Below are 25170 nucleotides of genomic sequence, written 5' to 3'. Positions count from 1 at the left end.
AAAACAGAAGTAACACAACTAAAGTCCTAGGCAAAATTATGACTCAAAGACAAACCTATCAATAACTTCAAGGTTAAGATTTTTGCTAGGGAACAGTACAAAATCCATACCTCTTTACATGCCATACATAGTTACATTAGAACTTTTTATATCTTGACAAACCACCTGACACAAAGAGACTCAAATAATGTCACCAGTTAAGACATGTACCCAAACATCATTCAATTGAAATTGGAAAGTTTCAGAAAGTCATCACAGGATCCATTACTCAGCCTTTTGCACTGCAACTTGTGCAACCTGGCCTATCATATCACGTTAAGGCATTTTTCTCTAATTAGATTCCATTTGGAGACTCGAAGATATCTAACACTTCTTAAGCATTTCCTCAGAAATACCACTGTGTATGAATCACAGACACAACGTGGCATTTAAGCATGAGACTGGGGAACTTGACTTCTTTTTCTATTCCTCTATCAGACTTCCATCTCCCCAGCTCCTGCTGAACGTGCTCTGATTATCAAACTGCAGGACTTCTCAAATTAAACAAGCTAAAATTGGAAGAAACACCTCCCACAAACACAAAACCGACTATTACTAGATACTATTATTTTTAATGCTATAACAGCCCAGACATCAGATGAGGATACAGACCACATCCATCTTATGCTCGAGGCCTTGGACCTTTGGAGCTGTGGCTCAACCAAACACCCAGTGTGGTCTTGTGAAAACAATCTAGTCTCTATACTTTGATTCCTACGTGCAAAAATAAGAGTGACAACATTTAATCTATTCTGTAATCTTGTTTATTTAAACTGTAATTTTTTTAATTTTTCTTTTTTTACATTAAAGACATTTCTAGGTACCTATCATAGAAAAGGAGGCCAGGAGGCCAATACGTGGAGATACAATCCTCAAACACTCAATTTCTGCCCTATTTAATTCTACTTTATTTTTATTTGTGCATTCCAATGTCTAAGCTTAAGCTCTCTCATTTTGTAGCGCAATAATTACCACAACATTTCCGTCACCTAGTATTTCTTGACTTCAAAGCTTCTATCCCAAAATATAACCTGGAATTAATCTTTCAACTGCATTCCAAAAGCACACCCTCACTTGCTCTAGCACATGTATCTCACCTCTGCTGTTTGTACATTCCTGCACGCAAATACTATGTTCTATCCTAAAACTTCTTCTACTAACACTTCTGGATGGGAAGTGGGAATGATCTTTCCGTTTGTAACTGCAAATAGGAAACAATAAGAAAGGCAAGGATTATGTTGGGTTTATTTCCCTTTCTCCCAGCACTTCAGCTGTGGAGTTCCAGGAAGGACTTACCGGTGATAGGCTTCCCGGCGGTACTTTTTCAGTGCGTGCCCATCCATGTTTGCAGGGAGATCTGCTGCATTCTGGAGTCGGTCACTCCACGAGGTTGTCATCTTTAAACACTTCTTTATTTCTAAAAGAGCCAGAAGAGAAAATCTTCCTTAAATTCAAGATCTGTTTCAACAACAAGTTGTCTGTTTCCAGGTGCTAAGAGATGCAACGCTACTCAGGAAGTCTTGCGAAGTACCCGTGGTACTTTGCCTTCCTGAGATATTACATGAGAGAGGGAACTAAGACACGAGTAGGGAGGAGTCTTCCACACTTTTAAGATATTCCTACACACTGCGGTGAAAGTGCATTTAGAAACAAAGACCTTTTCTTCATGGCTGAAAAGTCACTTTTTTTTTCCTTTTTAGATCTTAGAGTTATGAATGTGCATAAGCTAAAACTATTGAAAAACCTACCCTTTACACATGAGCTATATCAGGCAAAGAAAACCCTACAAAATCCAGTGGGACCAGCTTTAACCCTAGTAAAAATAAAGAGTTTTTTCTCTGGCTTTGTTTCTCATTTGATCTCTGGGCAAAGACAGAACTTCAGGCTAATGACAACTTAGCAGAAGAAATCAAAGGGAAGAATAAAGATTATATTTTCTACTCTGCAGGTCACTCCACTAGGGCAAAGCAAGAATCCCCTCAAAACTGTAATGCTACCCATGCTGATCCTCACAAACTTCTGTAATCCTTCACAAGAAGTGGATATCAAACCTAAACCTGCAGAAAGCTTCAGGAAAATCCATGCATCGAGGCAAGAGAGATTCACTCCCTGTTGTGTTATTTGCACGCTGGTAGGAGACATGTCCCACAGGGACATCAAATGAGGCACAACACAAAACCGCAGCTCTGAGTAACCACGCAGCTGCCAGGCCGCAGGGCTTGCCTTGTTTGCTCTTCTTTGAAAGAAACACAACCATCCTCAAGCTAGATGGGTAATGACACTGTAACCATCTCTAGACACCTTTAAAAGACGCCTTGTTCTACAGAAGAAAAACATGATTTCAGCAGGAAGCACAGCGCGTGTCCATGTCATGACTGGAAGCTGTGGTGCTTTTGGCGGTCATGGGTGCGCCTACTCTCCTAGAAGCAATCTGTATCATTTTTTTGTTTTAATTTTGATTAAAGACCAACAGCTGTGATCATCACAGCATCTGTTAGTGCATTCGCCTACTATTTGTTGGTCATAAAATCAAACAGGAGGCAAATAGCTTGGCTGTAAAGAATACATTCCTCCCTCCCCCAGCATTCCCTGCCTGTCTCTCAGTTACTATAAGCAACGTTTACAAATGTATCTGATGCCACATCCTAAAGGTCACCAAATTTAGGCCCTGGCAGGCAGCCACAGGGATGCATTCCTGTGCTGAGAGCTGCCTGCCACCAATTCCCCACAGCACTCCAGGGGAGGAGGTCAGCACAGCCGGAGGGACACGGGCACGTCAGCCAACCACAGCTTCCACAACAGGACATGCAGGGAGACACAACTTCTAAAATAGCCCAAGCACAGGCCACTGAGGGCTTAGGAGCAATTACCAGCTATTTAAGCTGTACCCAAAGGCAGTGAGGGAACGAACAGCCTATGAGCATCAACCTGTTTCTCTTCAAAGTGGGGCACTGAGCGCACAGCACTGCCTGCCAGAGGCTTTGAGCAGCAGCCCTGCTGGAGGAGAGGGCTTAGGGAGCAAGGCCCACGCAAACAACAGGCCTCAGGATCTCGTGGAACCCCAAGACTGAAAGATACAGAAAGTTTGTGTCCTCAGAAGGTGGAAAATGGGCTACCCCACAAGCACTTTGAGATGGTCTATATCACCACCACCCTGGTCTTACCTGGAGCTATCATAAAGCTACTAACCTTGAGCTATGGATTCAGATCTACAAGATATACATGATCAAGGCCTCTAAAAGGAAAGTCAAATAGCTCTACAAAACTGCTGCATGGTTGGTTGTGAGATCTCGGTCTGCCAGCTGAATGCAAACTGCCCATCAAAACTGGAAGACTTACAGCCATGGCCAAAATCAGAGCCCTTCCATCATGCTAGCTGCTTCCCATCACCATCACATCACATCAAACAGAGATACTGACACAGGCATTAGGACAGGACTGCACCCAATGGCCATCTGTGCCAGATACCTGATGGTTCCCCAACAGCATCCTACAAAGAATCCTAAAACCCAGATGGCAGAAGAACTTTAGCAGGTAACCTTTGTCGGTGTACTTTCCAAAATGAGGAGTCAGAGTAGCAGTCTGAGCTCCCATGTGAAGACCTCTTCTACGCAGGGGAGATCAGACAGAATCATAGTGAGTGTTAGGATTCAAAAATCCAAGCCTTGAGGAAGCCACAAAAATTTGAGTTTCCACTCTTAAGCAAGAAAGACATGGATTATTTTAATGTTCCAGCAGTTATTTTTCTGTACTGTGATGAATAGAGTTCAAAGGGAGGACAAGGTCTTTAGACAGAGGCAATATCTTTTATTAGACCAACTGGTATGGCTGGAAAAAATAGGCAAGCTCTCAGGCATAAAGCTTGTCTAAATTTTCAAAGTCTATCTCTAATAAAAGACACTGCCTCTGCCTTCAGGCTTTGCTGATTTATTTATTAAAATTGTTTTAATGTTCACATAGCGTAAAATAAAAAAATACATATTGCTGAAGTTTTGTATTACATAAACTCAAAGGCACTCTTACAGCATAAAAGGCTGCGCTGGCACTCTGACAATGGAATACTGCTCTGAAATAAAACACTAGCAGCTTACAAATTATATTGTGATGCCTCTTTCCCACCCAGATACTCCACTCACACAAGAAGTCTTACTGAATTGTTCCAGTGCTCCAAGGTACCAAAATCATCCTACCTGTGTGGGTAAGAGCCATGGGACCTGATCCCTGAATATAAATATTCTTCTTCACAGTGATGCCAAATGCAGAGAGAAAAATAAGAAGGGGTGAATCACTCCATACACTCGTAAGCCACAGGAATAAACATCTAAGAGAGCAGGCAGCCAGCCAGGCAAGATCCTCAACTCCAAGCAACTGAAATACGATGCATCTTTCTTTAGTTACAAATCTATTTTTGAAATCAATAATCTGTAAATAGCTTCACATAAAAATAGAAATCTTTACATAGATGAAGCATGTTAGAACACCTCCCTATAATTTATTGCAAACATGCTTCTTGCTGTTGCAGTCTTAATTAAACATCTGATAGCATTTAGGGTGCAGGGTTCATTTTGAAAAAGTATTTTAAAACTCCACTTCAAAGCTTTGGCACAGAGCTACTATCCATTACACATGCCTTTGTCCAAAAGAACATGAGATTTTTAACACGTATTTTGTAAGAAATTAATGTGCTTCTTTAGTTAAGCCTCAGCTGATTTTAAGAATTACAGACAGTGTATTTCTTCCAAACACTCCTACAGGTTAAATAACGCACACAGACACACTTCCCTTCAAAGAGTTTTACGAGTTAATTTCCTCATCTTTTCTGGCCAATAGTTAGAAATTTCTGCACCTGGTAACACCTCATGTGTTTGGGTTAAATGCACCACTTGTACTTTTTTCTGAGTTTGTTTTTAACACTTGGATGACACAACGTGAAATCAGAGGCATACACACCAAAATGCAGGGATAAACAAAATAGCAGTGACGAGCCCACTCTTTCCAGGATCCCGTCCAAGAGCTTATAGAGCAGAAAACAAACTCACAGCACACCAATCCCAAGGCACCGATTTGCCACACACTACATCTGTCCTTTTCTCACACATGATGCTTCAGGAATCCTTGGTATCTTGTCAGCACAACCCACACGCATACGTGCACGAGGACAAAGTGAAGAGGGACATAAATGATCGCAGCTAAGGCTTGGTACATAAAGGCTTTGTGTCTGGCCCAAGGCACTGATGCACAGAGCTCCTGATGCCTTGCCAAGCCTACAAGAGGTTCCTGTTCCTTGGCTGCAAGGCTGCTCCATCCCAAGTGGCCTAGGGATCTCAGCAAGGAGGGAGTTAATGGATCTGAGAAAGGGGAAAAAGAAGGGGAGAAGGATTGGGGTTGGTTCAGTCAAAGCTCAGTTCAAATTCCAGGTCCAGGTCATAACACGGCCTCAAAAACGGAAGGAAAGGGGAAAAGTACTTGTCTGCTGAGAGGTCTGCTGGTAACAGTGAGTTTCAGAATGAGTGGCTCACTTGCTAGGGCTATACTTCTGCCTCCATTGTGCACAGAAGTAACTTGTATCTATGACAAGCATAGGCTAGATGCTTTGGACAGCTGGCATCAAAGGAGGAGAAACCCACTCAGGTAGCACCATATCCCCTGTTCTCTGCAGCATCTGACACCTTGGGATAGAGAGAACACAGGAAGTGGCCTGGACTCTGCAACCCCCCTAAGTGGCATCTCCTGTTGTGCCGTGAGGGCAGGGCCTCATGCCTGCCATCCCAGAGCTCTTTGCACTCTTTTCCTCTGTAAACACATTTAGGGACAGCCAAGAGCGCTGTCCTCATTTTGTCAGCTAAGGATAGCAGGCATAGAGCTGCATAGGGAAGGGAACAGCCCTCAAACTCTCTGCAAGGTCCAGTTAAGGGTGTCACAAACACACTGAAGCCCTGGAGGTGTTCAGTGCCAGGTTGGATGGGGCCCCCGGCCCTGATCTGGTGCCTGATGTAGTGGCTAGCAACTCTGCTTGTGAACTAGATGATCTTTGAGGTCCCTTCCAACCCAACCATTCTATCATTCTGTGTTGTAGCAAATTTCTGAGAAACCTCAGGGCTGTCAGGAGCCAAGGTAACAAAGAATTTCTATAAACAAAACTGCCAACTAAGGAGAAAAAAATCCATTGTGTGGAAATTCTGAAACCCAGGGGAACTATTCATGTGAGCTCAATACCGAAATCTCTACTCACACTCTGCTTAGGAAGAACAATACAGAGAAATGGGTGGAGGTATGGGAGGACTCCCCAGTACGTATTGTAATGCTACTGATAACTCAGAACTAGCTGGTCCCAGATGTACAGAAGCCAGAAGGATCACAGCAGCCAGAAGTATCAACAATCCAAACTGGAGAACAGGATGAACGGCGCCTTTAGCTCCTACCAGTACAAGGCAAAATAAAGGAAAAAGAAATCTTGGGACAAACCAATCTTTAAGGAATTCTAAACGAACTAGCCAAATGGATGTTAGGCTATGTCAGCTTTACCTGAAGCCTAACCTATAAAACACAGCATGCTGAACGATGCTCCGCTCTTCCAACCCGCAGCCCTACACACTAGCTCTGGTTGTGAGTTTGTACAGCTCCTTCCTCTCCCCGACAGCTTGGGGACAACTTAACCCACTCTATGTGCTGCTGTCAGCACTTGGGCTTACAGCCAACAGCAAATCATTTCCAAAAGGTTTTTACAAATAGTGACGCTTCTGGAAAATTAGCATGCCTCGACTTGAAATATGTGGCACTGCTGAAAAGCCCACAGTCTGTACGTAGTGATGTTTGTAAGCAATATAAACCAGAAAATTCACTCTTTATTTTCCTCTTTGTGTCTAAAGTGAAGTTATCCATGCGAAGAATGGAATGTGTATCTGCGTCTTTGACGTCATAGCTTCAAGTTCACGATGGCAGGAAAGGACAAGATAGGCTCTTCCTATTTGAACTCTAAATGACTTCCAAGATAAACTTCAAAGTTTACTCAAGTGTAATTACATGTGAGGTTGGCTTTCAGAACAGTAACTGTACGGGCACGACAAGGTACTAAAGAGGTAGAGATCTGCCATTAAGAACCCATTAATAATAAATACAGATGCACTCACTTGCAGTTCATTCAAAAATCTATTATATCCCATTAGGCTAATGATACAGCCCTTGCTCCATGGATTGCACTGATCCTCACATCCCTAGCTTTCCCTTTCAGATATCAGCTCCAAGTCTTCCCTCTGAAGGATATCTGCTTCCCCTGTGCTCTAACATGGAGCTGACTTCAATGACGCTGCATTTCCAGGAGACAGCTTTTAGTGAAGCTGGGTAAGTCGTACGCGTATCTGACTACATTCTGACTGACCAATGACAGTATTTCATGCGTTGTTTCTGGATGGGAAAGGTATAAGCAGGCAGAATGCTGCTTGTGTGGCCTGTTACAGGAGTTCATTTAATTCCAGGCTGAATTCCATCATGAATCAACACGTTAAAGTAAGAGCTATATAACAATAAAATATGATATATTTAACAAAATTTAGTTTTATTTCACAAGTATTTTTATCAGACTATTTCTAGTGACAAGCACATCCACAGAGTGCCTGTCCCATGATTAGAGCCCCAGTAATGATCCAGTAAGCAAAAATGTACTAGAAGCAGTAAAAAACACAGAACAGAAATTCTGAGGTTTTTTAGGGTTACTATCCATTTCTATCCAAGGAGTTCTGCTCACTCAGGAACTCCAAAGAGCAAGAGTAATTTAAAATATTTACATTATTTTAAATAGGACTTAATTATCCTTAATTTCAGGGTTGATTAGAAAGGACTTTGGAAACATACTCTTAAATCCACAGCGCTCTGTGAGAAGCAAACCTCAAATCTGACCCTCTCGGACTATCAAGAGACCATCTATTCTCCTGAATCATCTGTAATTGAGTTTACTACCTTAAAATGGAAACCACAAATTCTCCAGTAAGCTAATAAGAACATTTTCCAGCTTCCACACAGCTCGTGCTTCTCAGTATCTCCTGCAGAGCTGCCATTTTAGTCAAATTACTTTCAACACACTGCTTGTTACACAACCATTTGCCACCGGTAGTGCCAGCTCTCCCTTTCACTAATCCCAGTGTGACCAGTGTTGTCCCACTACTAGAAACAGAAGAGTACACTTAAGGAATGTGAGACTTGATCCAGAAGAGCAGAAGCCATGCCGTGGAGCATAAAAAACTAACACGAACTCTCAAAGAAATGCTGGGACTGCAGATCAAATCTGATCCGTGGATACACAACGCTACCAAGCAGGACTCTGTGTGCCTATGTCACTGTGACAAACACTGCTGGAAGACCGTCTTCAGCCACCTGTCCCCATTGAAGAGAAATATATTCCACTGTGATGACACTGAGGAAGAAATAAAGCTATAAGAGAAAGACTGGAGTGGAATAAGAAGCTGGGACAACGAGAGAAGGTGAATGGACAAAGGCTACTCAGGCCACTTGCTTCCTTAAGAGGCCTTCTGCAGGAGGAGCCCAGCAGCCTGTAGCAACCTCTGCTGCAGAGGTTCCCAAGCTGTTGTCCAATTGACCACCTGCCAACAGCAAGCACAGACCTGGCTAATAACATCATGTTCTCAGTGCTGCTTGTTTCCAGCTGTTACATACCGTAAGAAACCCAGAAGATAGCTGAAATACTTTACTCGTGCTGTTTCTCCTGTAAGCAACTGCTCTACTTGCACAAGGTCTTAGAAGGTTGAAATCCAGAGGCAAATTTGATCTCATTGCTGTGATAAAGTCTACCCTGCAGGAAATATTTAGGAATTCCCGTGTGTATGTTTTAGCTGAAAAATGAGAGGTAAGCTTTGATGCAGATGCTCACTATAATAGGAATTCAGTGTTTGATATCTGCAGATCCTAATTTCATTACTACAGAGATGAAGCATAACAGAGTGCTAGCTGAGCTGCATGTTAACACAAATAGCACAAAAGGCAGAAATGTCAGCATGGAAATGAACATGCTGAATTCCACAAATCAAAAAGGAAAGCCAATAAGTTTTTTTTCTATTCTACTGCTTTGCTTCAGAACAATCTGAAACACTGTACAATGAACTTTTTATTCGTTAACAATCTGTTCTATTAGGAAGCACTACCTCCATGAAACACCCCTGGTGTTCAGACTTGTGTAAGAAGCTGCTACCGGATCGTGATGGCTCAATCCCACGAGTTTGTGACTCGCAAAGAGAGCGAGCAAGACGAGACATGCCATCCCCAGGGAGAAAACTGGAATCCATCACTCCACATACCCACTTCAGACCAAGGAATAACTGCCACTCTAACCTGCTATTAGGGATTATACAACAGCAGCTCCTTTGGCGGCAGATCACGGTATTTCAAGACAATGACGCTTTTCATTCGATTCCGCTGTGTCTCAGGAAGCACGTTCAGCCTTAGCGAGCCCTTCCAGCAGCGTGGTGGTAACCAATAAAGTATTTGAGTGCACGGCTCAGAGCAGGCACACAGTCATTCTGAAAGCATGCAACTGGGCCAGCTTGGATAACACAAACAGCCAAAAGCCCTCTTTATCTCCCAAACGCGGAAGGTGAGGGAGGACAACATTTTTATTGGCTTCCTTTACTGACAGTGCTTACTGGTATAAATAAAACAAGACACCTCTTGTCTCTGAGGATCACGGTCCCGCTTCATTAATATTTTATAGAAAAAGCAAAGATCCTTAAAGCTTATTCTGACTTTTTTTTAATCTTTCAAAGTGGAAGGGAAAATAAGGATGATTTTTAAAAGACACTTGAACTCTCTTCCACACCGGATGGGCCCTCTGTACACGTTCACAGGCTGCAAAAGCAGATGTGACAGCAGAATCAGCAGCTGAACCATCTCTGCAGGCTGGAGACAGTTCCCATCTCCTCGGGCTGGAAGCTGTTCCTGCCCAGCCTAGGTGCAGCAAGCCAGCTGGCTGCTCTGCACTGGTCCCACAGGCATCACATGCAGCACTAGCCCAGTGACGTGCTGCTCAACAGAGAAGCTGGCATACTTCAACTTTCTTTCATAAAGTTACTGAAAATAAATGCTGAGATCAACAGCTGAAGATGGACTTGGTAATCCTGAGTTGCTCTGTCAAAATCGGTTAGAACTTTCTTTCCCCACTACCAGTTTTCTTCTCCAATGCCATTCCCTGCATCCCCACTTTATATAAAACTTGGTCTTCTTTCCTTTTGAGATCTTACCTATCAGCAAGAGGCTGGCAGCGTGAAGTCTGGAGACGATTCAAAGAGCTCTTAGCAGTGTGTGGTTCCCCTCTGCATACAGAAAGCACAACTCACTCCTTTTCTGACCTGTTTTTTTAATCAGAGGTAAATGTAGTAATTATAGTCTGTCTGATTGCAAATGAAATTACAAACCTATCCTTAGGGCACAATACGTGTCCCCACCTACATGTTATCAGCCCCCAGATCTCATTTAATCTTAACAGATATGTAGTATGGATGCATCACTTCAGGAAACTTTGTGAGTAAATTAATCTTACAAACGCCTTCTCTGCAGTACTCCCGTGCCTTCCAAAAGGCTACTAATCCATACAGAGCTTCTTATGCAACCTATGTAACTCAATTCATCAGCAAAGTAACCCAACACCTCTGATGATGAGCTTGTGCTCAGTCTCTGGCTTCCCTTTGATAACCTAACTGTCTCAGCTTTATCAACCGATACCAAAGGCCTACATAATACTGTCCTCTAACAGCATCAACTTCTTTTCTTCTCAAACTTTTTGCAACCCTGCCCAAGCACAACACAGAACACTACGTTCATTTGGGGAAAACAAAACCAGACTTCCATGGACCCTTCAGTTCACTTTTTTAAATACATCAAATCAATCCTGCTGACGCAGGAGATTGTTCCCTGGCAGAAGCTGAGGAGGTCACACACAGTGTTCTCCCTGTACTTGGCCCAACACAGGCTGCACTCAGAGAGGACACAGATGAAGCGACAAATCCACTTCTGCAGCTGTGACCTGGAAGAAAAATTCCACCCTGGAGGGTGAGAGAACATTAAAAAGAAGAACTAAAGTAGCACTATCAGCAGGTCCTTGTTACCCCAGAGTCAGAGCTGAGAGTTACCAACACCGAACCCTCCCTTGGGCCATGGCTTCTCTCTTTGGGAAAGATGAAGTAACTTGTTAGAGTAGACACAAAGACCCACGACACTTGGCTTTGGGAAGATGTCTCTGCATGCCCTAACCTCATCAATATTTGCTCTCACTCCACTAGAACACATACATATAAAAAGACTGAAAGCGTTTTTTATTAATGTGTTAATATCTACCTGCTACAAGACTGTGAAGAAAAATGAGTGGCAAATGAGTAAAACTTTGTTGAGTTTTTATCATCCCATCCCTCATGTTTGCTCAAGTACAGCTAACAGATTTCTTGGCCTTGATTCATCAAACTGTCAGTGCAAAACTGCAAGAGAATTTACAATACGCATAACAAAAAAGGTTAAGAACCTGCTTAATCAATTACCAAGGCAAATTAAAACAGGAAAAGTTAGACCATCGACGTGTCTGTAAAAAAACTCTTAGAAGGCCACAGCGTTACTTCCCCGAATCAGAACTGACAGAAATCCCCAGATTACTGAACACTACACATTGCTATTTCATCTCAGGTCACAGCAAGTAAAATTCTCCCCAGTTTGTACACAATTTGCTCAAAAATATCACACACATCTGCTAATGATTGCAGCACTGGACGTGTTTCTAAACACGCTCATGCTTTACAAAACTGCTCCGTTTCAACGCTGCAATGAGAAGTTATGAAGGAACACTATAACATGTAAAACCCACATTCTGCTCAGCACATCTGCAGTCAACAAGTGGATAACAGTACGGGTAAGCTAAACTCCTTGGCTAAATAGGAGTACTGGTACACTAGTCACTGCTTAGCACTGACACTTTGGGGCAGAGAAGGCATTCTGAAGAACTGAGCAGAGGGATTCTACGTCTCCTTACCTGAATCACCCAGAGATTTAATTAGCAAACTTTCATTTTTATCATTTTTTCCTTAACAGTTCTACTTGGTCCCATTGGTGGCAGCCCTGCTTTGGATTACAGGAGAAAAATGCCTCTTGAGCACCTTTCCTTCAGAGATGCCCCATTAATACGTCTGTATTTCGCTTTCAGGAACGATTTAACAATTTCTTTCTCTCCCTTTTTTTTTTTTCTTAAACAAAGAAAATATGCAAACGCAGTATCCAGCCCTAAAAGACACAGAGCAGGTACTTTCCTGGTGCCCTTAAACACCACTAGAGCACCAAATGACAGATGCTTGCAACGTGAAGTGGAAACTGAAATCTGACTCCTGCCTCAGTTTCCAGACAGCAGAATGAACAGATGATTTACCAGCCTGGCTTGCTTCTATCTTCAATTCCTCTTTCCAACATCACTCAGCCACTTGGATTACAATGATGGCAAAGCTACAGAAACTGAAGTGGAAGGGCAGTTTCCAGGGTCAGCCTCAAGCTAACAGGTGCTCAGGGCACCTGAAATTTATGTTCAACTAATTGGTCTTCTTCAGGGAACGAACTCATCCCAACCTAGCAGCACATACACAGATTAACACAAAATGAGTTGAAACGAACAAGCAATGAAAAATAAACAACTACACAAATACTACAAGTATCTGTACTTAAAGACTCTCAGTGAACACTGCATCACGTCAGAAAGCACATGACCTAACCAGAACAGGACTAATCCTTGCAGCCATTATCTATGACTTCAAAAGGCACTTCAATCTTTGCACAGTCTTGAGACTGAATTGCTTTGTAATATCCAAATGAGTGAGCTGCAAACATCAAACATAAGCAGCTCTTCCTTAGGGGGGGAAAAAAAAAAGAAAACCTATCTCAGATGGAGAAAACTGAGGACACCAACATCCAGAAAGATTATCTGCTTTTAACTGCAACTGGTTCCTCTTACTGACTTCCAAATTTACCAGCAGTTCACTAGCACTTACCCTTTAACACTATTACTGACGATCACTGTGTTATGTTTACAGAGCAGGGGCATATATCTCACTCAGCACTTCTTTGGGCTTCTGAGGGCAGAACATTCACATGCTCCTCTCTGACCCCACGTTCCTAATTATTGCTGTTCATGTCTATATGCAACTCATCACCAGCGGAATTCAGCTGGTCCTGGCATTCTGGCATGCTTTACACTAAGCCATCCGTCTTCTCTCTTTGGAATTTACCTTCTGTTCCAGGTTATTTTAGAAGCTGAATAGAAAGTTTATCTTGCTATATGCCATGGCCAGATGTGCTACATTTGATGGAAAAGCCAAGAAGAGCTTGGTCCAAGCAGCAGTATGTGAGTTGATTGCCACCTACCACTACTGTTTTGTAAAAGAGATGATTTAAACTGCAAGCCCTATCTTACCAGCAACCCACTTCCTCCCGAACCGCGTGCACTAAGCAGGGATGCAGCTGTTGCTAGCGCAGCAGTGCAGGCAGCCGTTACTGTCTGGGGAAAGGCAACAGCTCACCCAAGGAAAGGGAGACCCACTCAGCAGGTCCCACAGTCCAGAGCCGCCCTGCACTGCTGCCAAAGCTGGACCACCCTGGCTGGAAAAAGATATTTTGGAAATACACCTTCACCAAGGGTTCAGCGAGACTTTGCTTCCTGAAAAATCCAGCAATAACGTGTCTTAAGTGCTTTATGTATTATGCCAATGTTAACACAGAGAAGTACAAGGCCTGGGTCAAAGCCAGTTAATCCAAAGGGCTGCTCTTAAGTAAACAGTGGAAAACCACTCTGCTTCAGAGCCTCTCATAGAAACGCACAGAGGAAGCCTCTCTTCTCCTTTCCGCTGAACCAAATGTGCCAAGTAAGGTTAAATGATAATCTAGTAGTAAGCATATGTGCAAAATAATAGGCCTTTGTTTGATAATATCTGGACCACAGCTGGGAGTTGTGAATTCTCTGTAACCAAATTAAGCTAAGTTTAGACTGCATAATGACCTCAACCTTTGTTGAGGGAACCTTTGCTTTTAAACAAATTGCAAGTGGTAAGATGAGGGGGAATGGTAGTTTTGGACCGTGAAACAGTCTTCTCAGTTACAGTTTAAGTACAACACAAGCAGCATTAGGGTACACTGTCCCCACACATCTGTTTCCAACTTACTTCACTTTGATGCCACCTTCCAATCTCTAAAGATTCAGATCTGACTGGGCCTCCCTTTCTTCTTCTATTGCCCTACAGAAGCGGTGCCTCCTTTACTTTCAAAAGCGAAAAAGGAACAGGTCATTCACATCCCAGCATCACCACTACAAGTATTTCATTACTGCAATTCCTGCTCTCCATATTTAATGCACCTCACACCTTTGTGGAATTTAAAGCTGTTTCCGCTTGTAGGAGACACAAGGTAAGAACCCGCCTGCCTTCTATACTCGCATGTTAACAGCAAGCAGGATACAAACAAGCCCAGTAGGATTACCAGCTTCTCTGGCTCAGACAGAACCCACTGCCCAGTGAAACTACCAAAAAAGGGCTGGCTGTGCTGGTAAAGCCTGCAGCAGGTATTCATGCCCTGTGATGATAAGCGAGGGTCAGCGCAAGCAACAAGTTTAGCCTCTGCCTTTCTGCACCAGACTTGAAAAAGGGACAGGACCATGAGGGCTGGCATGCAGCCACTCAGTGCTCGCACATGTGGGGACCCAAGAGCCCAGGAAGTACAGAGCAGGTCGGCTCCTGACCTTACCGTAAGGTGCACACACCACCAGACATTTGGGTAGTTGTCAGATCTGACAGATGGGGGTTATAGGCTGAATTACTCAGGTTCCTTTCTCCATTCCCCCCTCCTCCCTCCCCCCCCCATCATAGCTTTGCATGCCCAGGTCTCCCAAGCACCTTTTTAGCCCTGCAAAGACATTCAATTCACTTAGTAACTACCCTCACTAGCCAGGTTTGGATTAGCAATTGCTTGCAGTGGCTACCTGAAATACCTACGCAATATTTTCCAGATGTTGCTTAAGGTCTATTTACTGTACATTAAGTTCTATTTATTGTGCACACTGGATTGTCTCTGTGGTTGCCCTAAGCAGAGCCATGTTATACACACTCTCTATGCAGAGTACACAGTCCAAGGTTTTAGGAACCATTCCAGTTAACAAGTCATAGTGATTAAAAAGCAAAAAATACAGACCCTCGCTACAAGCATCATAACATGACACATAATAGTTATTTCTTCAGAAGTGTGAGACAGATGTTTTACAGTAAGAAATATTTATATGAACGTGCATCTTGCAAATATTCAAGGATGTGCTTAAAAACAGAACAGCCAACATTTTTTCAAATGTTTGTGCTTCTGACATGAAAAATAACATTTAAAAAGTAGACGGAGTACAGACAATAAGCAAAGAATTCCCACGTGCTGACTCAGTGACGTCTCCTCCCGAAGAGCGAGACAAGACTTCCACTCTGGGCACATTCTGTTCAGTTTTCTGCCCCATTATTCCCACTGCTAAAAAAACCACAGCTGTTTTCTATCAGGACACCCACGTTGGCAAGCCACCCAGAGGCAAGGACATGGCGCAGAGCAGGCTCTGTGAACTCATCCCAAGGTGCACTACTCAGGCTGTCCTCAGCTTCCCTCGGGGTAGAGGCCAAGTGCCTGCCATGACCACAGCTCAGTGCTGGGTGGCACAGCAGCCTTTCCTATCCCGAGGTGATTAGTTACAGAGGTGTGCTTTTAACAGCCTGAAGACAAGGCAAGGCCCTGCCAAAAGCAAGCCAGTTCCTATGACAACTTCCCACTGCATCCTGGCTGGAGACCATTAATCCACCTTCCCCAGGCCAAGCAGCTCCTACATGTTTACACTTTTGTGGGGCATTACAGACCTCCATAGGTCTTTCAGCACTGTCCAAGAAATGGCAGGTTGTGTGGTACTAAGTTACCCTGATCCCACAGCATTCCCTCGTTTTGGATCTATACAAAAGAAGGGGTTTGCTGAGCACACCCACTTTTGTCTCTCACCCACCATCTTCTGGGCCAGCCCTCCTTCCTGCACCTCCATGAGTCAGAATCCACAACCCATGCGGGACACAAAGGCTGTGGGTCAGCTCATTTTGCCCCAGGGAACCAGCAGCCCATCATGCCACCAGCCCCAGGCTTCCCCTTGATAACAGCTCGCTGCTAACAAGCTGTGTTTCATTTTTTAACTGAAGCATTATTTTATTAAGCTGAACCACAAATCACAGGCAGAAGTGAGCAAAGAAACCTATCTGTTCATTCAGTAAGCACCAGTTAAATATTATATTTAAATAGCTGCTTTTTTACTTTAGATAGAAAAATATGTGTAACTTTTAAAAGAAACGCAATATTCCTTTCAGAGTTTCCCCAAAGAGAACAATACTGCAGTGTTTACCAGTAAACATCAAACTGAAGTTTCTGGTGTTTTCAAAAACAACCATACCCCGTGATGTTAAAGTCTAGGAGAAATATTTCCAGTGGTTTTAGGAAGGGTTTATCAACTTTCAAGTTGCACAAGGAATCAAACATGGCAAAGAGTAACAACTAGCTATTTCTGCTTTTGTTATTAGGAGTTGCCTATAAACTGGAAACTTGCCTGAGAAAATTTCAGCTCACATCTGATTTTTTGCTAGCGTATATCCTAGAAACAGCATATATAACACTAATGCAACCAAAGCAAATGCACTAACAGGCTCTAAATTTCAAACCTCAGCTGAAAACAGTTGTCCCATCCTTACAGTTTTTCTCCCCGTTTATCTCTGCAATTGTACTTCACTCAATGGAGCATTTTAAATGTAATTCAGTGCTGCATTTTGCAATACAGCTTGTGTGAATGACGCTCCACAGAGTAAAGGTTGCATTGTACTATATAATGAAACGACGTCCATGCTTGAACAAACTCCAACTGCTGTTAACCAAACCAGCAAGTTCCTGAATGATCTTTTGGAGTCAGGACTAACGGCAGTAGGTTATTTTAAATAGCAGCTCTGCTCTAATGTATGTTTAGGTTGATGCAGGCCGACGGGCTGTGACAGACCCACAGCCAGGCTGCCCGGCTCAGTTAAAATGTGATGATTCGCCCTCCACAATGGTGTGACAAAGTCAGCGTGCAGCCTGAGGAGCAACACGTAGCTCTCTGAGTTCTGCTTCTGGCTTTCAGCAAAGCCACGCAGCACCTGAGGAGACTCGCAAGCCTTCCTCTCTCCCATTTATTCACCAGCACTGCCCAGGTCCCACAGCCAACAGTTGTAGGGTCAGCGGAATCGCTGAGGTCGGAACAGACCTCTGAGATCGTCCAGTTCAAGCACCAAACACAATAGGACAGCAATAAGCTGCTACCCTAGACTGAGGCAGACAGGTGAGACCACATCTCCGCACATCGCTTAGAAAGCACACTGCGATCTTTGCGCTTTAGACCTTCCGGACCGAATAAAAAGAAACTGAAATGAAAAAGCTTTAGAAAAGGCACCGCGGCTCGGGAGGAGCGCTCTCAATGCCGCCGCGCAGGGGCCGGCGGGCACCGGGCTGCGGTTCCAGCAGCACACGGCTGCGGGGACGCCTCGAGCACCGCACCCAGGAAAGCAGAGAGGGAGCGCTCCCACCGCTGCGTTATGTTTGGCACAACGCAGAGACACGAGCGCGGGCTGAGCCGAGCGGCCGCGGCCGGACGGGCAGCGCGGGGTAACTCGGCTCGGGACGGGAAGGCGGCCGGGTGCCTCCCTTGGGGAAGCGGCTCAGCGCACAGCCGGAGCTCCGCTCCCGGCGCTCCCCCTCCCCGCACGGAGCCCCCTCCCCGCCCGTCCAACCCCCGCCTCGCCCCCCGCTTCCGAACGACCGCTTCCAACGGTCCCCGCCACGCGCACGCGCGCACTGCCCCCGCGCGCCCGGGCCGCTCCTCACCTCCCGCCGCGCTCGGAAGAACTACCCCGCACGACTGCCGCAGCGCCGAGGCGGCAGCACTGCGCATGCGTGGCTCCAGCCCCGCCCTCACCCCCGCCCCCCCCACCGCGGGCGCCAGGGAGCGGGGTGAATGTGCGAGGCCGGCAGCCGCGCGCTGAGGGGCGAGGGAGCGTCGGCAAAGTACCGCACGGAGCGCTCCGAGCTGCCGCCCCTCGGGTCTGGCAGCGAAAAATGAGGGGCCGCGGTTAAATTAAGCGTTTAATTAATAATAATAATAATAATAACGCGGTTAAAACGCGTTTAAGATTCTTTACTGTGAGGGTGGGGTGACACGGGAACGGGCTGTGGACGTCCTCTCCCTGCAAGCTCTCGAGGCAGGGATGGATGGGGGGAGGTGACCCCGCCTCTAGCAAAGGGGTGGAAACAGGCGGTCCTAAAGGCCCCTTCCGACCTAAACCGTCCCATTACTCTATGAAAATCCCTCAGCCTTGGAAACGGACAAAGGAGAATAAGGCAGAGGTCTGCAAAGCCCTGAGCGGGGTGGGGAAGGTGGTAGGAAAGGATTTCCACGGTGGTTTCGCTGCCTCACACCTTATGGCTTTAAATGAAACCCGTTGTCAGCAACTTGAAAGCACGGGGACCATATTGTTTCGTAAGGCACGTTGTAACAACAGAAGACAAAATGTGGTGGCAGCCCGGACGTGAACCCACACTGATTAGATAAGGGCTGGCAAACACAGTGCTGTGATCGCTGCCCAGGGAGCCCCAGCACTGCTGCAGCCAGATCTGGGCACCTGCCCCAGGGAAGCCCAAAAAACTTCTCTCTGTCCCAGGAAAACTGAGTTACCCCCAGCTGGAGGCAGCCTGTAGAGCCAGTCTGAGTCTGACATTTTTACTGGTGTTTTGTGTGTGACCTACCTATGCTGGGAGGCCTGGCAGCAGGCTGATGGCGAACACCCAGATCTGCCTTTTTCTCTTGGACACCCTTGGTTCAGCAGCCTGAAAGCACTGTGCATGTGTTAGCTCTGGGACTGTTTTATTATTTTTTTTTTCTGCCTGTTAGATGCTTCATAAAGATCCTCCCGATCCCATATCTCCAGCCTCCAGACTGACATCAGCTCACTGCTGGATACCCAGCATACTCCATTCACATCCTGCTTGATTTGCTCTTGCTCTCATGGGAATCTAAAGTGCACACTCACCTCTTTTGCCATATGGATTCTCAAGGCCTTTCCCGTGCATTAAGCAACACAGGATGATGTAGAGAACCACACAAAACATACAATGACATCCCTTTTTATCCCTCTTTGTTCTGGCAATTGTAGGGAACTTTGGTCTGTGTTGCATAAGGACATTCTTCTAAACTGCTGGGACCCAGCTCCTTGAGGACGTGGTCATGCTGCAGCTCAAATCAGTCCCCAAGACCTCTGCCAGGTGCTAGAGGAGTTCACAAGGGGCTTGTGTTTTGGTGCCAGCAACCTGGAATGGGTTTAGGCTCAACTCACAGCTCCTGCAGAGGTGTATGCCAAAGTCTCTGCTACCCCTTCCTCTTCTGAAAGAAGAAGAGTCTGATGTGCTGGAGCTGAATTCTTGTTCTGCTGGAAAGAAGCAGTTGCTATCATTTATTGACTGAAACTCCTTTGAGTAAAAAAAATCAGAGACATGCTCTCAGCAGTTACTCTGGCACCTGGCTCAGGCCCCACCTAAATCTTGCGGTCTCATTCCCTTCTGACTCCAGAAAACCTCATCCACTTGGAGGCAAAGGGATCCATCCCCAGGATCTTTACTAGTGGATGTCAGCAGCCCTTGCAGAGACCCTTGCATATACATACATATATATATATATATATATATAGTTATAGTTAATTATTTTTATGTAGGATACTGTGACACTTCCAACTGCTTTTAGAGCATATCTGTATGTCAGTACTAAATCAGCACAAGTGGGAAGGCCAGGAAAGGCTGAACTCTGCTTTTCCATGACAAAAGAGAGCCAGAGCATTCACAATCAGTAATAATCATCATAGCAAAGGCATAATAATGATGCCACTTAACTAAGCAGAGCTGGTGACCTCCCAGTTACTCAGTTGTTTATTGCTGGTGGAAACCTCACTTTCGATATGGTAAAGCAAAACAACAGATGTTGAGGAAGTGGTGAAACACATTAGTGCATGAGGATATGAAAGACCTGAAATAACCAAATTAGATCAAAGTGAAGATTTTTGCCTAGGCCGAGTGGGCACTGGAAGGCCATAGGCTAAGGCTACAGGGCTTGCTCTGCCACCAGGACACGTGTACTTGGATCATGGAATCACAGAATGGTTTAGGTTGGAAGGGAGATTAAAGACCATCCAGTTTCAACTCTCTGCCAGGGAACAGGGACACCCTGCACTAGACCAGGTTGCCCAAAGCCCCTTTCCAATCTGGTCTTGAACACCTTCAGGGATAGGATAGGGCAGGGAAGATCCAAGCGTTGCAGCCTCACAATGACTGACCTAAAATGGGCTTCAGAAAGATGAATGCTTCTAGGAAAGCTAGCTACAAGCAGATCTGAGTCCTGGAAAGCACTGCACAAGCCAAGTCTCTTATATTTATAGTTTCTGGCTCTTTTCTTTGTCTCTGCTGGCTGACACTTCTTATTCCTCCTGTACTCTAGTAGGCAGATACACAAGGCTAAGACAGGATTTATATGTATGCATGTGCATCCCATTACCAACTCAGCATCAGCTCACCAATGACAGCACATCTGGGACCAGCCTGCTGCAGCAGTGAGCAGTGATGTGCCTGGTGCTGCACCCACCTCATTCCCAAGGAAGAGGGATGTCTCAGCTTTTTTATTCCCTTCCAAGTGTGCAAGCTGGGATGTGGGCTCCTGCACAGGCCACAGTTGTTGCCATGATTGCAGGGCTTCCTCCAGAGCCTCAGTAGTGACTAAGTTCTGATCTCAAAGGGATTTGAATCCCAGTACCATCTCTCCCTCTTTGGTTGGTCCCTTTGAAACAGCAGCAGCTCTTATGGAAGTGGTGAATCTCTCCGGTGCCAGTCCTGGCTTGCTCACCCTCTTGACTCACCAGCTGGACCTCACTGACACAATCCCCTTGTCACCTGAGAGGATAAATGGGGACAGGTGGAGTGGGGGAACCAGGCTCCACTCGTTGGTCAGTGCAGAAGGGATGTGCAGCATGAAGACAGGTTGCATGTTTAATCCTGAGCAGGGTGGGGACTAGAGCCCAGGACACCATCACCCTGGCACAGACACACGGCGTGGCTTCCCTTCAGAACTGCTGGGGATGAGTGCTCTGCTCTGTGATGTGTGTACTTGATGTGCGCCCTCCCATTGGTGTGCCTGCCTGTTTGCCTGTGTGTCTGCTTAGGTCTGTCCACCTGCCCATTTCTGTCTGCTTCTTTATGCATCTCTGCCTCTCCCTGCCTGTGCGCGTTTCTTTGTGCGTCTGCTCTTCCCTTTGTCTGCCTCTCAGCGTGTGTACGTGTGTGTATAAACGTGCCCATGCCTTTTTGCGTGCCTGTGCATCCACCTGCCTCTTTGTGCGTGTGTGACTTTACCCATCTCTCTGACCATGTGTACGTCCACTCCGACACCCATCCATCTGTCCATTTATTCACCCATCCACCAGCCCAACGACCCATCCCCGCACCCGCCCGCCGCAGCCTGTCAGCACCACTCCTGGCGGACAGCTCCCGCCTCCTCCTCTCGCGGTGGCCCCGGGCGCAGCACCGCGCACCGCCCCGCATCCAACCGCCCCTCCCCGCATCCCGCCGCATCGCTCCGCACCCCCCCCCATCCGGAGCTGCCCGCGCCCCGCCCCGCGTCGCGCCGCCGTTCATAAGCGCTCCGCCGCCGCCCGCCCCGCTTCGCTCCTCTCCGCCGCAATGAACTACAGCGCGGAACCGCCGGCGCTGGCCGCCTCCTCCCGCCGCCTGCTCGCCCAGGCCCCGCGGCGCTCCGAGGGCGCCGAGCCGCGCCGTGCCAGCGAGAAGGAGCAGCTGCGGGGCCTCAACGAGCGCTTCGCCGGTTACATCGAGCGGGTGCGGGCGCTGGAAGAGCGCAACCGGGCGCTGGCCGGCGAGCTGGCGGAGCTGCGGCGGCTGCCGCCCGAACCGCGCCGGCTGGGGCAGCTGCTGGGCGGAGAGCTGCGGGCACTGCGCGCCCGCCTGGAGGAGGCACACGGCGAGCGGGCGCAGGCTGCGCTGGAGCGGGCGCGGCTGGCCGAGGAGACGCAGCGGCTGCGGGCGCGCTGCGAGGAGGAGGCGCGGGGCCGCGCCGAGGCGGAGCAGGCGTTGCGCGCCCGGCAGCAGGCGGCAGACGGGGCGGCCCGAGCCCGCGCCGACCTGGAACGGCGGGCGGAGGCGCTGCGGGAGGAGCTGGCGGAGCTGCGGCGTGCCCACGCCGAGCAGCTGGCCCAGCTGGGAGCCGCGCTCCGCGCCGCCGCTCCTCCGGCCTCCGGGCCCCCGACGGCGCGGCCCGACCTGGCGGCCGCGCTGCGGGAGCTGCGCGCTCAGTACGAGGCGCTGCCGGCCCGCAACCTGCAGGCGGCCGAGGACTGGTACCGCGCCCGCTGCGCCAGCCTCCACGAGCGGGCCGCCCGCAGCCAGGAGGCCGTCCGGGCCAGCCGCCGCGAGGCGGGCGAGTGCCGTCGGCAGCTGCAGGCTCGGGTGGTGGAGATGGAGAGCCTGCGCGGAGCCCACGAGTCCCTCGAGCGGCAGCTGCAGGAGCTGGAGGAAAGGCACAGCGTCGAGGCCGCCGGGCTGCAGGTGAGCGGGTCCCCTCCGTCCCGCGCCGTCCTCCCGAGCGATCTGTCCCATCCCCGGCTCCTCGCACGAGAGCCGCTGCCTCGCTCCCGCCCCGCGCAGCTGCAGTGCCCCCATCCCTGCGGCCTTCTCCCCGGCGCGGGGCTTCCATCCGCCCTGCCTGGGCGTTGCCCGCTGCCTTCGCCCTTCATCCTTACGCAGCATCCTAGGGAGCAGGAAAGGCCTTTCAGGAGTGACAGGCATGGACAGTCCTCTACAAAGTCTATTGTCACAAGGGACAAAGATCTCCGTGCACACAGCAGTGCTGCCTGGGGACATCGCTCCATCCCTGCCCCTGTAGTCTGCTGTTTCTCCCCACACTGTGGGTAATTCCTCGAAGCCAGCTGGCCGCAGTTGGCCCCTCGCCCCAGGGCCTGGGCCTTGGAATCAGATCCCAGCATCTCTCGTGCCCTTGGAAGGATTCTTGGGGTGAACACTGAGCACTCTGTAACTCTTATTTCATTACTGCAATACGATCCCTTTTCCTTATTACAGGGAAAACGTCCATGGTTTGCAATGAAAGAAATCCCAAGATTGTTGTATTGCATGGCTACTAAGTGATCTCTGATTTCCAAACCAAGCCATTTCCTTATTGATAACGAAACAGCAGCCTTGCATCATAGCTGAGGGCTGCTGTTGTTCCTCTGCCAAGTACTGCCATGTCATAGAGCCCACATCCTGCCAGGCTCTCTAGGAAGCTGGGCTGCAGCTCTGTGCTGCCTGCAGTCTTGCTGAGTAGTTGGGGCCTTCACCAAATATTGTGGAAATGGACAATATGCAACATTCCCCACAGTGGATGAAAGGATTACATGTAATAATCTTCCTAAATAGTACTAATGCTGTGTGAAAAGTCTAATTCTGGGAGCAACCTATCTTTGAAATAAAATTGGAATACAGCAACAACGCAGCTGGATTAAACAGTGTTGTACTTCAAAGTGACTGAGCTGCAGAACAGTGTTTTCCTTCTGTGTGACCCACAGGCTCTGCTATGTGTCAGTGCTCTGGAGTCTGTTGCACAGTGTGCCTGAATAGGAGCTAAACGATGCGGTGGCAGAGGCAGTAGAAAAAGCTGGCTATAGGAGATAGGAGCTGGTGTTTGCAGTGGCCACTGCAGGTTCTGCAGGCACTTGCTGCAAACTGCTTACTCATTGCCTGTGCCCATCGTGCAGCCTCAGTGGCACAGCAGGGCGTCCACCACAGGAAAGCTTTTGGCCTGGGAAGATCCCCCATGGGAGTGGGGTGTGCTGCTTTCAGGCCAGCAGCTCAAGGGATTTGCCTGGAAGTATTGGGTCTTCCCCTCCCAGTGCAAGGTTTTTTCTGCCATTGCCCTGAATCTGCATCCCAAACACACTCAGGGTGCTCTGTCTGGTCCCACTGAACCCCATACTTGCTCTGACGATGTTTAAACCCACCAAATAATTTATAAAACCATCAATGTTTAAAGCCCGTTCCCACTGCACGCAGTCACAAGCTGTGTCCTGCAGACTGCCTGCTTCTCCTTCCCTAGTAGCGTGTGATCTCCTGATGCCAGGCTCCTGGTTAGGATGTGAAGAGTGGAAAACTGGGGGGAAAAAAACAAAACCAAAATGAGATCCTGAGAACCTTTGTCTTTGTCTCTGTGCAGGACACCATTGGGCAGCTGGAGGCTGACCTGCGCAACACTAAAACTGAGATGGCTCGGCACCTGAGGGAGTACCAGGACCTGCTGAATGTCAAGATGGCCCTGGATATCGAGATTGCTGCCTACAGGTAGGGTGCTCTGGCCCCATCCGAGTCCAAACACTCTGCCCCATGTTACCAAGCCTGGCACCAAAAATCAGCCTGGGTCTGTTTTCATCCTACCCAGCTGCATCCTGGTGCTGTGAAGGTGTCTTGTGAGGTGACCCCCACCTAAACTCCTTTGCTTGTGCTATGCTTGCAGGAAGCTGCTGGAGGGAGAGGAAAACCTGTTCAGCATGGGGAGCGTTGGCCTTCCAGCCATGAACCCCCTCCCCAACCCCACCTACTCTTTCCAACCACGCTCCTCCACTCCATCCTTCAAGAAAGAGTAGCAAAGAGAGGCGGTTAGAGCGACCTCCAAGATACCATCCGGTCAGGCTGGGATGCTAACCACTGCCAAAAAAACAGAGAGATTCAACCTGCATGGAGGAATCATTGCAAATGCTAAAGTGTAATGGTGGAGATCCCGTCCCTTTTACATTTGAGTGGGAGCAGTCTTCAGCCAGCCCTTTAATTGCCTCTTGGGCACCAGGTTGTGCTCAGCAGCTGTGGTTATGAGGACCCCCATAGGGTCGGGGCTCAGCGGCCTCTGGCAAAGTAAGGGCCGAGCTCGGCATGCTGCTCCCTCTCAAGTCAGGAGGCGGCCACACGGGTCGCTGGGTG

The 25170-nt window shown here is 47.6% G+C and overlaps 2 protein-coding genes across 4 annotated transcripts in view; one reads left to right on the top strand and one right to left on the bottom strand.

Moving 5' to 3' along the window:
* The window catches only part of NT5C2 (5'-nucleotidase, cytosolic II), a 52476-nt gene extending 34455 nt beyond the window's left edge, over positions 1-18021 (bottom strand). Inside the window, exons 1-2 of one of the 3 annotated variants that reach the window (XM_065746457.1) lie at positions 17980-18021; positions 1336-1456 (exon numbers count right to left, since the gene is read on the bottom strand). In XM_065746457.1, the coding sequence (XP_065602529.1) occupies positions 1336-1436 (101 nt within the window). In that variant the 5' untranslated portion in view covers positions 1437-1456; positions 17980-18021. Of the gene's footprint in view, positions 1-1335; positions 1457-9381; positions 9533-14231; positions 14325-17979 lie in introns of those variants that run through there. The other 2 variants (XM_065746459.1, XM_065746458.1) reach the window with 2 other exon arrangements.
* Positions 18022-21870: 3849 nt separating this feature from the next.
* INA (internexin neuronal intermediate filament protein alpha) lies at positions 21871-24889 on the top strand. The gene is made up of 3 exons (XM_065746659.1): positions 21871-22752; positions 24413-24537; positions 24710-24889. Exons 1-3 carry the CDS (start codon positions 21871-21873, stop codon positions 24837-24839), a joined length of 1137 nt encoding a protein of 378 aa, XP_065602731.1. The 3' UTR covers positions 24840-24889.
* The last annotated feature ends 281 nt before the right edge of the window (positions 24890-25170 follow it).

The sequence above is a fragment of the Cyrtonyx montezumae genome, unplaced genomic scaffold, assembly GCF_038088225.1.
Source record: "Cyrtonyx montezumae isolate F1298 unplaced genomic scaffold, pur_monq_1.0 scaffold_4, whole genome shotgun sequence".
Classification (NCBI taxonomy): Eukaryota; Metazoa; Chordata; class Aves; order Galliformes; family Odontophoridae; genus Cyrtonyx; species Cyrtonyx montezumae.
The sequence above is the reverse complement of the archived record's forward strand: the minus strand, read 5'-3'. Positions and strand labels throughout refer to the sequence as shown.

What these genes read in the sequence shown, in the direction of transcription:
- INA (XM_065746659.1), top strand. Translation starts at nt 21,871, where the DNA reads ATGAACTACAGCGCGGAACCGCCGGCGCTGGCCGCCTCCTCCCGCCGC. An exon ending in TCGAGGCCGCCGGGCTGCAG is followed by an intron (nt 22,753 to 24,412) that starts GTGAGCGGGTCC and finishes GTCTCTGTGCAG; the next exon opens with GACACCATTGGGCAGCTGGA. An exon ending in ATCGAGATTGCTGCCTACAG is followed by an intron (nt 24,538 to 24,709) that starts GTAGGGTGCTCT and finishes CTATGCTTGCAG; the next exon opens with GAAGCTGCTGGAGGGAGAGG.